At 40.9% G+C, this 15,216-nt stretch overlaps 3 protein-coding genes across 4 annotated transcripts in view; 1 reads left to right on the forward strand and 2 right to left on the reverse strand.

The window, feature by feature from the left end:
* On the reverse strand, nt 1–1,250 carry LOC132790084 (cuticle protein 16.5). Of its 2 annotated transcripts, XM_060798517.1 has the most exons (3): nt 1,045–1,250; nt 783–964; nt 1–719 (listed from the first exon to the last, which is right to left on the reverse strand). In XM_060798517.1, exons 2-3 carry the CDS (start codon nt 879–881, stop codon nt 453–455), a joined length of 366 nt encoding a protein of 121 aa, XP_060654500.1. In that variant the 5' UTR covers nt 882–964; nt 1,045–1,250; the 3' UTR covers nt 1–452. The 2 variants fall into 2 exon arrangements, with proteins under 2 accessions (XP_060654500.1, XP_060654499.1); XM_060798516.1 differs by having other exon boundaries at nt 783–1,250.
* A 542-nt stretch (nt 1,251–1,792) lies between these two features.
* Nucleotides 1,793–3,898, forward strand: LOC132792818 (RNA polymerase-associated protein CTR9 homolog). The gene is made up of 4 exons (XM_060802313.1): nt 1,793–2,023; nt 2,078–3,594; nt 3,650–3,834; nt 3,886–3,898. Exons 1-3 carry the CDS (start codon nt 1,925–1,927, stop codon nt 3,792–3,794), a joined length of 1,761 nt encoding a protein of 586 aa, XP_060658296.1. The 5' UTR covers nt 1,793–1,924; the 3' UTR covers nt 3,795–3,834; nt 3,886–3,898.
* A 2,111-nt stretch (nt 3,899–6,009) lies between these two features.
* Nucleotides 6,010–15,216, reverse strand: part of LOC132790599 (uncharacterized) — a 49,848-nt gene continuing 40,641 nt past the window's right edge. Inside the window, exons 6-14 of the mRNA XM_060799177.1 lie at nt 14,680–14,752; nt 13,097–13,248; nt 12,835–13,042; nt 12,640–12,770; nt 12,182–12,335; nt 11,359–12,096; nt 9,878–10,177; nt 9,352–9,749; nt 6,010–8,131 (exon numbers count right to left, since the gene is read on the reverse strand). Coding sequence (XP_060655160.1) covers nt 7,559–8,131; nt 9,352–9,749; nt 9,878–10,177; nt 11,359–12,096; nt 12,182–12,335; nt 12,640–12,770; nt 12,835–13,042; nt 13,097–13,248; nt 14,680–14,752 — 2,727 coding nt within the window. The 3' untranslated portion in view covers nt 6,010–7,558. The remainder of the gene's footprint in view (nt 8,132–9,351; nt 9,750–9,877; nt 10,178–11,358; nt 12,097–12,181; nt 12,336–12,639; nt 12,771–12,834; nt 13,043–13,096; nt 13,249–14,679; nt 14,753–15,216) is intronic.

The following is a 15,216-nucleotide window of genomic DNA, read 5'->3' on the forward strand; positions in this document are numbered from 1 at the left end:
TTAAGTGCGGATTACGACCTCAAAGCCTGGGGTGAGTGTGTGTCGCTGTCCCATTATAATTCATTTGCATAGCATTAACGTCTAAATGGATTCATGCCCCAAGCATACAAACAAATCCAGTTCAAAGTGGACTTATAACTGGGCCCAAGTTAAATATCTTTAGAATGAATGGAAGAAGGCGATGATAATCGTATTCGTATTTCCAAATGTTGTCAAAGTTGCTGTTGTCAGGCTTTATACGATTGAATATTCAATTGTGTTGTCGCTTATTCGATAGTCATATTCAACGGATTGGGCGAGCACTCGTGTAATCCGTTAATCGCCTCACGCTTGTTTCGGATCAAATAAAACCTTACGTCAATCTTAATTTCAGCTCAATTTATTCTGGCATATTTCAATTTGCATATCATGTTTTTGGACTCGGATGTGGATTCGGATTCGGATTGATCGATTTATTTCTTCAGCAGCGTGGAGACAACGGCGGGAGCAGCGGCGTAGGTGGTAATTGGAGCGGCATACGAGGAGTACACCGAAGGCGCAACGTACGAGGCGGAGTAAACGGATGGAGCTGCAGCATATGCGGTGTAGGCACGAGGAATCGCTGCCGAGTAGACTGAGGGAGCAGCATAGGTCAGAGCTGGAGCAGCAGCATAGGTGGTAACCGGGGCCACAACATGAGCCTGAGCCACGGCGACGAACAGAGCCAAGCAGATGAGGAACTATATAGAAAAAAGTTACATGTATTCATCAACAATATCTACTATATATGCAGATAAACTCACTTTCATGTTGATTGAGTTGTTTTGGGTTGTTGGGACGACGAACGTTCTGAAAGATTGAAGTGCGTTGACTGATACTGTTCTACAGTCGGGTCGCCACATTTATAGTCCGATCTAAACTAAACGGAGCTTAAGAACAAGTTCTCTTGATGCGGATGTGAATTGGTAGCGCCAAGTATACTAATCTGCCACATCGAATGGATTTGCATTGTTCACTTTGGTTTCGCACTTGACACAAACACACACAAGTGTGCTCATTACTCACCTAATGGATGTCTATTTTTAGGAGGAAACTTAGGCTTATTGATTTCGAAATCGTTGCGTCGTTTCGTGCCCAACTCAAAGGTGACAAGCAATATTTCCGACCACGAATCTCAAACCAAAAGCAAAAGACAGAAATACAAAAATTAATAATAATAATAGCCTACAACGTACAATTGGAAGCCGTTCCATAATTGTACATATGTATGAACATATGTTTGTTTGTATGTAATTTACGTCATGAACCTTTATTTACAACGATTGTTGTTACTTTGACATTGACATTGGCCCTCGGATGCGGGGGAAAATGAGACAATAGCTGGTGTTGAAAACAACTCAAAGAAAGAGAAAATAAAATGACTTTGCATGAAACACAAATTATAAGTATCGTGGTATCGCAGTATACACAAAATTAAATGCAATGTATATTATATTAATAATAATGTGACTAAAGATCTTTAGTAGATATTTTGATATACATATGCATGTCATCGGTTTGTCACGGTGATCGATAGTATCGAGAAAGTGCAAGTGTCATAACTTATGACTCATAAGATGCAGAAGTAGCGGTGGATAACTGTTGATATTTGTCACAATCGATAGGCGATAAATAAGTTTAAGTTTAATTGTGAACTGAATCAATATTATGTGAAAATTGAATAATCGTAATAATATGTTGACAATTTCATAATAGTTGTCAATCTGTTGCACTTTATTAGGCTGGAATATCAAGTTAACGAACTTCATTCTTGTAACCCTCAAAACATTTGACATTTGAGTTTTGTGTCAATTCATCGCTACTACCAAAAAGTGTCATCTATTATATTCTTATCTTTACGTAGAAACTGCTGTCATTTGCGATAATAGGCAGCATTGTCAAAGCTATGGAAACTTCTGACTCTAAAGGAGGAACTGCAATTCAAAAGCTTATCGATTCGCTAATCAAAAAACGGGCAAACTTAAAGGACTGGATACAAAAAGCAGTAAGTGCAAATAAATATGTTTTGACGTAGACAACGCTTTACCATTCTTTGTAGAGGGACTTCTATAGGGTTCGGGATTTGGAAAGTTTTGAAGAGCTCTTGGAAAATGCAATCACCCATGGCTACAAGACTTATGCGGGATACAAGGATGATCTACTTAAAATTTATACGATGCTTGCAGGCCACTTCGTACGTCTTATCAGCAAGTCGCTGGGAGGGCCGCACTCAGAGTGGCAGGCGAAATTGTCGAGCATTGTATTGGCAATGGATGAGTTGAAAATAGGACCCACAGATGCTCAATTTCTGTTGTGCCGCGGATTTGCTCTAATGGTGACCAACACACGGTTAGCCGAAGCAGACCAATGCTTTGCAACCGTTCTCCAACGAATACCGCACAATGTGGCGGCACTCCTAGGACGCAGCTGCTTGGCATACCAGCGCCAGGATTATCGTTTGGCGTTGGGTCACATAAAAAGCGTATTCTACAACTTCCCACAAGGACCCGCTGATGTGCGCGTTGCTATGGGTCACTGCTTTCTGAAAATAGGCAACTTTGACAGTGCTCGTCGTGCCTTTGAGGTGGCAGTGTCCAGCAATGGACATAGTTTGAATGCTCTGCTTGGCATTGCCCACTTGAAGCTTCGCAAGCGACAACAGGCGGCTACCAAGGATGCCGTAAATTTGCTATGTGCCGCATTTGAAATGGACAGTCAACACCCTCTCGTGCTCACGTGGCTGGCCGCTCATTTTTACTACTCCCACGACTATGACAAGATGAAATCAGCGGCTGGAACTGCATATCGACTCACAGACAGTCCACAGCTGAAGGCACAAAACTGCTTTCAAATTGCACGCGGCTTGCACGTGAATCGGAACTATGAAGACGCATTTGCCTTTTATAGAAAAGCAGTGACGCATTCTCCCGCCGGCTATGTGTTGCCCTATCTGGGACTGGCACAAATGTGCATACGACTCAATCGTCTTGATGAGGCAGAAGTTGCATTACGCACGCTCCTGAGAGCGCTACCTCAACAGACGCAGGCATTGCGCATGCTGGCTGCACTTTACGCTCAACGGGAGGATCCAGCTGCCCAGGACATGGCAATACAGTTGTTCAAAAAGGCACAGCGAGAGGATGACTACTGCAGCCACCTCAGCTTGGCAGACATCTATCAGCGCAAGCAACTTTGGCAAGACGCCATCGATTGCTACGACAAGGCAATGAGCACTCATCGATGTCTGCACAGCACACACAATTTACCCATTAATTGGCTGAACAATGTTGCTGCTCTTCAGATGCATTTGAACCAACCGAAAGCTGCGCTGCGTACTTTGGACAAAGCTCTGGCAATGCGAGATGATGCGTCCCAAGAGCATTGGCAGAGCAGCATGCTCACGCTGAGATTTAACAGAGCACGTGTGCTGGAGGCGCTGCATTTGGACGAACAGGCTGCCCAAAGCTACACTCAATTGATTTCCGAGTATCCAAGTTATTGCGACAGCTATGTGCGATTGGGCCACATGGCCAACAAACGCAATCTAATCAACGCTTTCGAAAATGATGAAGTCCCGTAATACTTAAAATCTGTAATTCTCAGTACCATGATTAATAGATTTGTTTTGCAGCGACTTTGATCTACCTGACGAAATCTTGGATATGCTCACTCAGCATTTGAAGAATAGCAAAGGATGCTATATGTCCATTGCCGTGGCTAATTTATGTGTGATCAAAGCGCAAAGGCTTAAGGCGATGGGGGGAGGATATCACTGAAAATGGATATTTGAAACAAGCGCTTTCGATTTATCATACAGTAAATAGATGAAAATATTGATTAATCATTATTATTAAACATTTCTTGCAGGCTTTTCAAAAAAAATGAACGTAATGTGTGGGCAGCAAATGGACTTGGTGTTGTGCTTTGTATAACCAACCAAGTGAAGCAGGGCCAGACAATATTCCGGAGAATTGTTAAGTCGGGCAACAAATGTCCCGAAGCAATATTAAATTACGCGAATGTAGCTCTCGAGTTGAATAATTATAAAAAGGCAATTGCTAGATATTTGAATTGTTTACAATTGCTACCACAAAACTATCACGCCAGAGTGATGCATTTTCTGGCAAAAACTTATTTTCAAACTGGACAAGTCAGCGAGTCAAAGCAAATGCTCCTTAAGGCTCGTCATTTGGCACCCCATAAAATGATGCTGCTTTATAATCTCTCCATAACAATCAAACAAGAATGTGGCCTCGTATTCGCCAGCAAATCTCCTGAGACAGAAGAATTCAAGCGAGCCAAGCGAGATATAAAGCTGGCTAATCGGTTAAGTTTCCACTTAGTTATGTCTGATGTTTTGAGCATTTTATAATGTTTACTTTTATGCAGCTTCTTTGAGTATTTAGGTAACGTGGATGAATCCTTTCATTTGGCCAAAAGGCTGGCGAGGAAATGTAAACTTCTGCGATTCCATGAATGGAAGAACGAAGATAATAATATTGATGAGGAACCGCCTGTTAAACGTAGAAAAGAAATGGATAGAGAAAAGGAAAACTCAAATTCTGCTAAAGATTGGGTAGGAAAGAAGAAGAATAATCGTGGGAAAGAAATTGAGAAGGGAAAGTGTGAAGAATATAATCAGAAATCGGAGAAATCGTTAGAAAAACTGTTTCGAATGGATGGAAATGAAAACGCAACGGAATATAAAAACAGTGCTAAATCTGTGAGAAAATCAATGGAAGGCAAAAAGAATCGTAAGAATAAGACTGATCGCAACAACATGAACACTGATTAAATTATTTAAGTAATGATTTAATGTTGGTGTTTTTTTTCGAAGTCACAAATAAAGCAATGACATTTGATGTCCAGCAAATGTTGTCATTTGCACTCAACCTCAACGCATTCTTTGCATTCCCCCTCAGGTAAAACAAGTTTACAAACAGAAATTGCCCATACAATTTATTTGTGTAAGCTCCCTTAGCGACCGTCGACCGTCGTCTACCCACCCATCCAACCTCGTCTGTCTCCCCTTCGCTTTGGGACTGTGGGCTCGCACATGCATGGACAAACATGTATGTATGTTTGTTCATTTGAATGTCGAGTCATGTTAAATAACCACAGGACATTGGTCGCCGACTCAAATTACACATACTTGGAGGAGGCACTTTGTAACTGTCAGAGTCAAACGAACCAAGTCAAATTCCATCGCGAAAAAATATGCTTGCTCATTAATATCAATTTATGAGCTGAGACACGAAATTAGTCTGTGACAAGTTTCGCCGCAGGATGTGGACTCTTCACAACCGAACATACACACGCACAAAGGGACATCGGAGTGACAGCAAGCAAGATACCTACACACACACACACACACACACACACACACACACACACACACACATATGTATATACTCGCGTATTCGTTTCGTTTAGATACATACATATGTGGCGTTTAATTTTGGAGGCTTTTGGGTGCTTTGTCTGGGGTTTTGTTGTGTTGCGTTAATTAATTCCAAAAGTGTATTGCGTGTCCTGCCAAAAGGACAAATATGCGCACACGAACTCATGTAATTTGTGCCCTGTTGTGCGGGTTCTCGGTTGTTTTTTTGTTTGTTTTTGCCTGTTGTCATTAGCAGCGTCTTGGGGGCGTGTGTATTCCTAAAATTATGAAAAATATCTGACAGCGCCAACTGACGGCGCCCCAGCATTCATCAAAGCAAGGATTTCTGACAGTTTTTGGAAACCAGCCGCGAGAAAATGTTTTCGATTTATAATTTCGTTGAAAGTTCTATGTCTAGTCCCATCCCAATTATATTTTCATACGAAGAACTATTCCCTAAAACAGATACAGATACTTAAAATCATTTTGATCTTGCCTCCTTTTGAAAAACAAAGAATACTTTAGATTTATATTTAGAATTAGTTCTTTATTTATTCTTTCACATAATTCAGTTTTTCTTTCATTCGTGATTTTAATATTAAGATTTAATTGTAGTAGACCGTAAAAACATTCTTAATTTATCGCAAATTATAAACTAAATAAATATTATGTAGTATGCTTACAAAATAAGTAATTGACAGAAATACATACTTAAAGGACAGGAAATCTAGATTTAGTTCCAATGAAATACATTTAATGAAACATATGAAAACCCAAAGAGAATCTTTATAATATATTTATACCAATTTAGTTTACTTTTATCATATTTAATTTACAATTTTAGTCACAATAAAATTTGATTTTGTCCATTGAAAAAAGCACTTGCAATTTATTTATTTAGATGGTTCCGTAGAGTATCAAAGACTGGCAAAAACTTGGAGTTCGAGCGAGAGTCTTTAATGATAGTTTTTGTTTGTTTTTGTTTTCATTTTTCGTTTTTTTGAATTTGAAAATTGGGCAGGTGGCAAAATTTTTACATACACATTGAACATTGACGCGGGCATTCGGATTTAAATTACATATATATGTATACTCTATATATATTTGGATAGTTTCGACAACAGATGCTCATAAAGTTCTTTCACATTTAACAAAATATCGTATTATCTTTGATACATACATATACGCGTAATTATAATTTGCGCCTAATCAGTTTCCTTTAATGTTGTGCTATATGTAAGTATATATATATTTAGTTATAATCATATTTATTTATACTCAGGATTTGTTCATTCATTTCAAAAGGGGGATAGTCTTTTCGTAGATTCAATGTGACTAACTAATTTTAGTTTAGACTACATAAGTCAAATGACTACAACTAATCATTATCTTATTGCCTTATTTTATATATTATCATATGTACAACTCTGGCTACATCTAAATTCTCAAAGTGTGTATTTGATGATTTGTTTTAAGTATTCGTTTAAACTAGTTTCGTGATGAATTTTCAGAAGCATAGCTCATTTAATTTCTCTGAAGTAATTTGCGCACATAGTATCTCAAGTACAATTAACTAAGTATATATATAATATGTGTAAGTGGTTCAGTATATTACTGATTCTTGGTACAGACATATAAGCTATAACTACTAGCATTGTCACGGTCCCAATCTGCATTATCATGATCAGACTCAGACCATGCACACACACTAGACTTCTCTCCGATTTATTGGTACAAGTAAATTATTGATAAATGCTTTTTTATGTATCGTTTGTGGTTGACAGTTACAGTTAGTCGAGTTACATTTACTTTAAGTCGATTCAACATCTACATATGTACTTGCATTTTGTGGAAGTCTTATAATTTGTTTTGTTCGTTTCGCTTCATGCAAATATTGTTGGTTGGAAGTGTTATTCCGGAAAGCTAGACGAAAGCATGGTTATACACTATATATAAACACCACGCCGGCAGCTTAACTACTATAATACAATATGGGATTACAGTTCGGTTTGGGTTTCGAATTCGATTTCGGTTTGGGATTTGGGAGTTGCCTTGGGGGATTCTCTAGACGATGGTGGTGCGCTCAGCGCCGGATGTCGTGCACGTGCTACTGCCCCCCATACATACGATCTGACATTTGATGTCATCTTTGGCTAACTCTCAGGAGCTCACCGTCTCATAGTTACCTGCACCGCCGACGACACCCATCAACGAGCTGCCCACGCTGAGCAGCGGCGATTGCGTTCCACCCACACTGCCCAGTGTGCTGTACGCTGTCTGAGCCCGCGGTGAGGTGAGCAATGATTGGGCAGCTCCAATGGTTATATTGCCGCTAGTCGCCGAGCTGGTCATCGCGGCCGAAATGCCGCCCAAGTGCAGGCTACCCGGATGCGGCAAAGTGTTGCAGGTTATACCGCCGCCGCCACCAATGCTGCTGTTCGTCTGCAAGGAGCCATTCGATTGCCCGTTCAGCAGCGGCATAGTACAGGTGGTTGTCGAGCCATAGGGGGAGGTGGGCGAAGTGCGTGTCTCGTAGGCGGGCAGGTAAGTTGTGGCTCCGCCATTGGGGCCACTGCTACCTCGTCCCGGTATCCTAGTGTAGATATTTGGGGGCGTCCGTGTGGACAGCAGCGGCGGTGGCGCGGTGTAAACCGGTCGCTGAGCAGCTGGCGCCCTCTGTGGGGTGTTGTACAAACTAAACGCCGGGTTTGTCGTCAGCGACAGCTCTCCATACTGCAAAGAGAAAACGAGGGAAAGAGGGAGAGAGATAGAGGAGGATGTGAGGTTAGTTAAAAACAGCTCATAAATAATTAATATTCAAAGTGCAACTTTTGTATTTTTACTGCATATTTAAAAGCTGATAACAAATTTTGTGCATATGCGGTTAAAAGTTGCGAACCAACAAAAACAAGTTTAACTCCTAATGAGCTTGTTAGTAGCCCACCATGAGAGGATAGGAGGAAAATGGGTTTGGGTTGGAACTACCACAACGTAAACTAAAAACCAAACAAAAGTGAATTTAACTTTACTTGGCCAACCAAAGTCAAAAACATTTTCAGCTCATCAAAGTTTAATGTTGGTCCAAAGCCGAATAACAACATCAACAATGATGTAATGGAAAAAACAAGAGAATGCTGTCACATACTATACTATAAGGTATATATCAACGGACGACAATGGGATGTGTTCAAAATTAATATGCTAAATTTAGATTGGCACATATTTTATTGGCGTTTCGTATTCCTAAATCAAATTGAGGAGTTGTCAGTGAAGTCTAAAAATATCCAGCAAGGATGAAGAGGAGCATGTTCTTGTTTCTCAGTTTTATCATATTCCATTTAATTGAGACTGAATCGAAAATAATCATCACACATTGTACAGTCTAGTAGAGGTCAAAAGTTTAATGACTCCAGCTGCCTTCTAGCTAGCATGTGACATCTGCATAAACGCATCATCTTCATCTATACCCGAAAGTGAATTCAAAGTTTTTGGCTTTTATCATATTCCAATTAAATTGCCATTAGCAATGCCGTCAAGCACATTTACGTCGAGTGTGAAATATGCGTATAAATCTCAACAAAATCGATTAAGACAGTGCCTTGAGGATTTTGGGGGGGGATTTATTCATACAAGCTGTAGGGGCCTGTCAATGTCTAATATTAGATTTTGCCATCCAATTAGAACTTTTTTTATAAATAAATCTTTTCAATTTATTCAACAGCTGCCTAAAGACAGGCAACATGTTTTCTCCTATTAAATGCGCTGCTCGAAAGTATGCAACAGTTTAAATATGTCTGCGACTGCTGCTGGGATGAACGGAACATTGCGTATGGACGCATTGATTTAGGGATGTTTGTGTGTGCCGTGCCTCTAATTTGCGGCAACAACTACTAACACAGCCTGCCGCAACTCGTGTAGCAAATGAAATTCATAATTTATCTTTCGCGGCTTACCTGTTTGCCGAATGTTGGCGATAGCGATGGCGGCGGCGGGGAGGTGGTGTTGATGCGTGTGGGCGGGGTGTAGAGGATGCGTTGTGATTCCATATTCAGGCGGTCGAAAGCCTTCTCCTCTAGATGAAATTCATCCTCGCTGTTGGCCTCCTGCGGCACCACATCCGGGTTTTTGTCCTCCAAGCTGGAATGGCTGCCCATGTTGCGTGAAAGCGGCTCAGCGCTGCCCTTGTCCGCCTCCGTTGTGGTGGCATCGCCATTCACATGGTGACGGCTTCGCTTGCTGCGGAATTTAATGAAGATCACCACACAGATGGCTACCAAAAAGAGTGTCGCAATCACGCCAACCAGTGCGCCCAGCAACGGTGTCAATTGGACCAGCACTGCCGTCGACGAAGCTGCAACACAGAAACAGAATGGAACAGAATCCAAGAATCATGGTTAATAAAAGGTTATCGAATGCATTGCGATTGCGGTTTTGCTGGTGGGAAATTCAACGGCAGCATAACTGTATCGGTTTCTTTACCTGTGCGAAGCAGCGGAGCGGAGAGAGTTCGACCACGCACTCGATAGGCCATCTTGCTGGATCCCTGAGCATTTACCGCTGTCACGCGTATGTTGAACACCGAGTCACTGGGCAGTCGCTTCACCGTAAACTCCGCATACTTATACGACGCATTGTAGAGTATCTGGCGAGCGAGTTCATCGTAAACCTGAGCATGGAAATGTTGAGGAATACCCCCATCATAGCCGGGAATGCATTGAATCTGCAGTGAGTTGGCTGTTGCATTGTAGGCCGAGCAGTTTTTCACAGGTTCTGGTAGGTCTGCAAATTTGTTGTATAATAAAGAGGCTTTTAAGTGATACTAAATTACAAGTGGGTAAAAACAATATGTTGATAGCAAGTTTCACTTGTTGATAAAACCCTAGCAACAAGTATGTAATTAGCTTAATATATTAAAGCAGACATTGTTTACCACATCTAAAATCTCAATTTGAACCATTAACCACGCATTTAATTAGAATTTCAAATTGCGGTACTTAATTGCAAATCGCAAATATACACAGAAATATATGTTTGCTGACAATGCAATAATTAAAATTTACATTTCAAACTTTGATATATTCGTGATCTCAAATATTTTTAGATTTCGCCATTACCGTTTTCAGCTCTTGGAATACCTTATTTATTACAATTTCTAAAGCTTTAGAGAAAATTCAGCGAATTTGTAATGTTGTTTGCGAATTTCCATCAAAATTACAGTGAATATTTAAACACAGATGAGAGTGCACTATAACTTCGTATTGGCTGATGCTTAATTAAATATTTTTGCTGCCTTAATTCGTTTTAACTATCCTTGTGGCTTTTTAGGCCATGGCCGCTGTATGTTTAATGGCAACACCCATTGGCGATAGGTAAATAAATGAAATGATGCGCCTTGCAATTTATTGCATTTGATTATCAGATTATTGGCGACACAGATTGAAGTTGCATCAACATCCACATCCACAAAAACAACGACAATGTCGTTAATAACAATGGCAACATGACCGTTGGTAAATGTGGCTTTTATTGCTGCTGCTGCTGTCAGGGACACTGAAAGGACACTTGGACCAAGGACAGTTCAACAAACCGGACAACCGGAGGTAGAGTAGAATGGCGCATCGCAGCGGCAAATGGCAGCAAACGGCAAACAATTGCTGTGCGTAAAATTTCCACATCGCCATGCAACATTGGCATGCCCGAATGTAAATAACACGCCACACACCAAAGTTGCACGCACCACGCTTTGGCTGCCACTTTGGCCGCGATACGTGCAACAATTATCTACTGGCCAGCAGGGGCGACACATCGCAAGCAAATTGAGTAAACATGTTGCACGTCACACAGTGTTGAAATACTACATGCCACGTTGCAGCGAAGAAATTAATTAAAATAAATGTTGTCGTACTTGCTGCTTTAGGCTGAGCGGACTCGCAACTGACTAGCTCTAATATTGCACTCACCTGCAGGCTGAATGTGGTACCAACAGGGCTGACTGTGGCCCATAGGACTGTTGGCCACGCAGGAGATGGCGCCGAAACTCTCGTAACTCTCCACGTGGTAGCTGTAGACATTGTTCAACGGGGGCGTCGATGTTGTAGAGGGCGTGGGCATGAGCTGGCGATGATGCTGTTGCTTGTGCAACGCTGCCAGTCGCTTGCGCTCAGCCAACTGTCCGCTGCTGGAGGCTGCGTTGTGATGGACACTCGATTCGCCGTGCTGCGGATGCTGCGATTGCTGTTTGCGCTGGGGCTGCTTGTTCTCTACGTGATTCTTGTGTACCATGTTGGAGTACACCATTTGTGGCTCCATATAATCCTGATAGCTGTCAAACTCATCGTTTGAGTCGTGCTCCTGGTCATAGTCATCCTCAAAGTGCACCGTTTCTGCCACATCCACAACGCTGACGACTCGGCCATGGCGACCATGCAGCAAATGCTGACTGCCATGTGTGTGCTTCCGCTTGCTGCGCTGATAATATCCGCCGGGGCCGGAAGCCCCCGGCAGCTGTTGTAGGGGCAACGTTGCTGGCACTAGATGAGCCAGCACCGGCAACTCGATGAGACTCTCCAGTGAGTTGTTGAAGTGCCACTTGTAATTTAGATTATCGAGTGGATTGGCGTCCACCTCGCAGGTAATGTTGATTGTCTGCTTGAGGGCGGCGCGTATAATCGTCGAGTCCGACTTGCACACGGGCGGATCTATTAGGAAGGAAGGGACGAACAAGAGTGCAGGATAAAGTCAAGTGCTTGGTCAAGTGCTGGTCGCATGTTGCAGGTCACTTACATTTGACATCGAGGAAGACCTCATTGCTGGACACGCTGCCTTGTAGGTTAGTGGCACGGCAGAAGTACTGGCCATGCGAAGACTTCGAGATGCCTTGAAGTACCAGTGTTTGGTTGGAGATGATAATGCCGCGAGACGAGTGCAATTGCTTGTCCTGCAAATTGAAGGAAGGGGAAGGCATTGTAACTTATTTACTTATTTTCAATTAATTGACGTTAACTCTGATCATTGCAAACTCGGAACTTAATAAGGAATAATAATAAAAAATAAATTATTGTATAAATGTCTTACATTATTTAAGTAAAAAAACATACATATTATTATACTAAACTATGGGTTTTAAAAGATTTTATTTTTAAATAAAAAACTTTGTCACTTTGAACATTCGAACAAAAAAGCAAAATCACAGAAAAGATTAATACTAAAATTCCAACATTCTTAAAAGTTCAATCACTTACATTGTGATACCATTCAACACGAGTAATCGCCGGATTGGCGCGCACAGCACAATCGAGATACACATCGGATCCCTTGAGCAGATTATTGGAGTCCAGAGGAGCTCCCAAATTAAGATTAACAATGGGTGCATCTGTAGAAGATAAAAATTTTATCTTTAGCATTTTAAACTAGCTGTTGTAAGAGTCCAAACGTACGCGTCACATTCAGCACACGGGAATCCTTCAGGTAAAGTCCTGTGTTGCCATTGCCCATCGTTGTCATCACTGTCGTGTCGCCCTCGTGCAATTGCTGCGAAGTAATGCCCGAATTGAGGGCAATGGAGCACACAACCTGACGCTCATTGTCCTCCGGAACAGGAATGAGCGTTAGCTCCGATATGGTTGTGTTGCCATCGGAGGCATTCTGTGTACAAAATGAGATTATGCTATGGCTAAATGGAGCTAATAGCTAACTCACCGATTGCGAGGCGCCCTTTAATATCTGTCCTGCCTTTGACCAGATAATGTGTGGCGGAGGCCGAGCTCCGATTGCCGTGCATGTGACATGAGTGCGGGTTCCAGCGACCACAGCATGATTCAGTCCTTGAAGCAGCAGACTCAATGGTGGTACTGTTAGAGAAAAAGATATTCAGTTGAAAGAATTTACATAAAAATACTTATATATGTTAGAATATAGATATTTTGAGCAATTTTTGTAACTACTGTTCAAGACATTACGCTACAAGACGTTAAGTTTAGCAACAAAGGGTTTTTGTTACCTATATTGACCGAATTTGATATAAAACAAGTAAGAAAACTACAGTCGAAAAAAATTATATCTCTATATCTTCTAGCCTATGGAACCTAGTTGTTCAGACAGACGGACGGACAGACGAACATGGTTATATCGTCTCGACTGTTGACGCTGATTAAGAATATACATACTTTATAGGGTCGGAGATGACTCCTTCTACCTGTTACATACATTTTCTGCCGGCACAAAGTAATAATACCATTCTACACTAGAATGTACACTATAATGTAGAAAATGTTACATTATGGCTGTTAAGTGTTATTCACATATACATTTTAGACTTAATGCAAGAGAAATTGTTGTGTATGCGTTGCGTGATGTGTGCATAAGAACTGACTTTATTGAATATGTATGTATAAGTAATTGGTGATTACAGAGTTGCCAGATTATTATTAGTATAATAATGTACGATAGTATTATTGTTAGTGAGGAGAGATTTTAAAGTTTTTAATTTCAGTATATATAACAGAAATGGTTATCATTCATAATATCATTAATCCTTTTGTGATACTAAAAAACATGAAATGCAATATTGAACTCTAATTTCATTGAAAATAGTTATGATCTTCAACTTATAAGACACTATAAAAAGGGATGTAAAGCGAAATTATCAGAAATAATAGCCGCAACTAAGCGGGTTTTTTGCAAAAAAGTTATCTGATTGTTCTCATAGTCGCACAGTAAATAATGTTTTGTGGATTCGTAATTACTTGCAGTACATATAAAACGATAATTATTGCCTCCTATTTTTGGTAATCCGCTTTTGCATATTTCCGACGCAGCTCTATAAGCAGTACATTAAATGTATAATAGTGAAAGTGCCTTTTGCATACGTTCTATATTTTATATTTTTATGGCGCTGGACTCGCTCTTGCTCGTGGGAGCCACAACGCGATTAGCATATTTGCAAAGTCAAACTGCGCACACTTTATGTTAGTTGTTTCGGTGTCATAAATGCATAAACATTGGACTTTATGGGCATTACGCCGTTCCACAACGACAAAAACTTTAATTAAATTAATTTCTATGTAAAAGGCGCAAGCTTTCCTACTTTTAACACCGCCCACATTCACTGTCTATTCAAGTGATGGCCTTGAACTGTTGACTTTTGGGGAAATACGCCCAACGTGGGGCCATAAACATAATTACAATCACAAAACTGTCGACTATAATGTTCAAGTTTGCACACAGCATCACGAGTTGGATGTTAAAAAAAAAAAATCATAAATTTAATTGCCTTCACTTACGGTTCATGTCCAGGATAACTTTTTTAGTTAGCGCCGGAACCACGTGTCCATTGGTGGCCTGGCAGGTGTACATCTACGGAAGAAGAAGAAGAAGAAGAAGAAGAAGAAGAAGAGATGTAAACACTTATTTGATTTATGCATATTACGATAATTGGCCTTCTATTAATAACAACAATATGCGATAAAATATTGGCGATAATGAGGGGATGTCTCGAAGATGATAAATCAACCGGACCAAGAGGTGAACATTTAACTTTAATTGCCTAAAATGCTCGTCGAACACGCACCGCCGACAGACGAATGCCGACCAAAGGCCAGCCACAGCCATGCCATCATGACCCGCCTTGCAGCTCCAATGGCCCCCCCTTCAAATGCTAATCAATTATGTTTCGTTCCAAAGGAAAACGCAGGCTCGCGCTGTATTAATATCATAAATTCTGTAGTAAACTTGTTGTAGCTCTGTGTGTGTGTTGTTGCTCTTATTTTTGTTGTTGTTGTTTGTAATTCGATACTTTCTGGCCATATACGTTTCCAATT

The sequence above is a fragment of the Drosophila nasuta genome, chromosome 3, assembly GCF_023558535.2.
Source record: "Drosophila nasuta strain 15112-1781.00 chromosome 3, ASM2355853v1, whole genome shotgun sequence".
NCBI classification, from domain to species: Eukaryota; Metazoa; Arthropoda; class Insecta; order Diptera; family Drosophilidae; genus Drosophila; species Drosophila nasuta.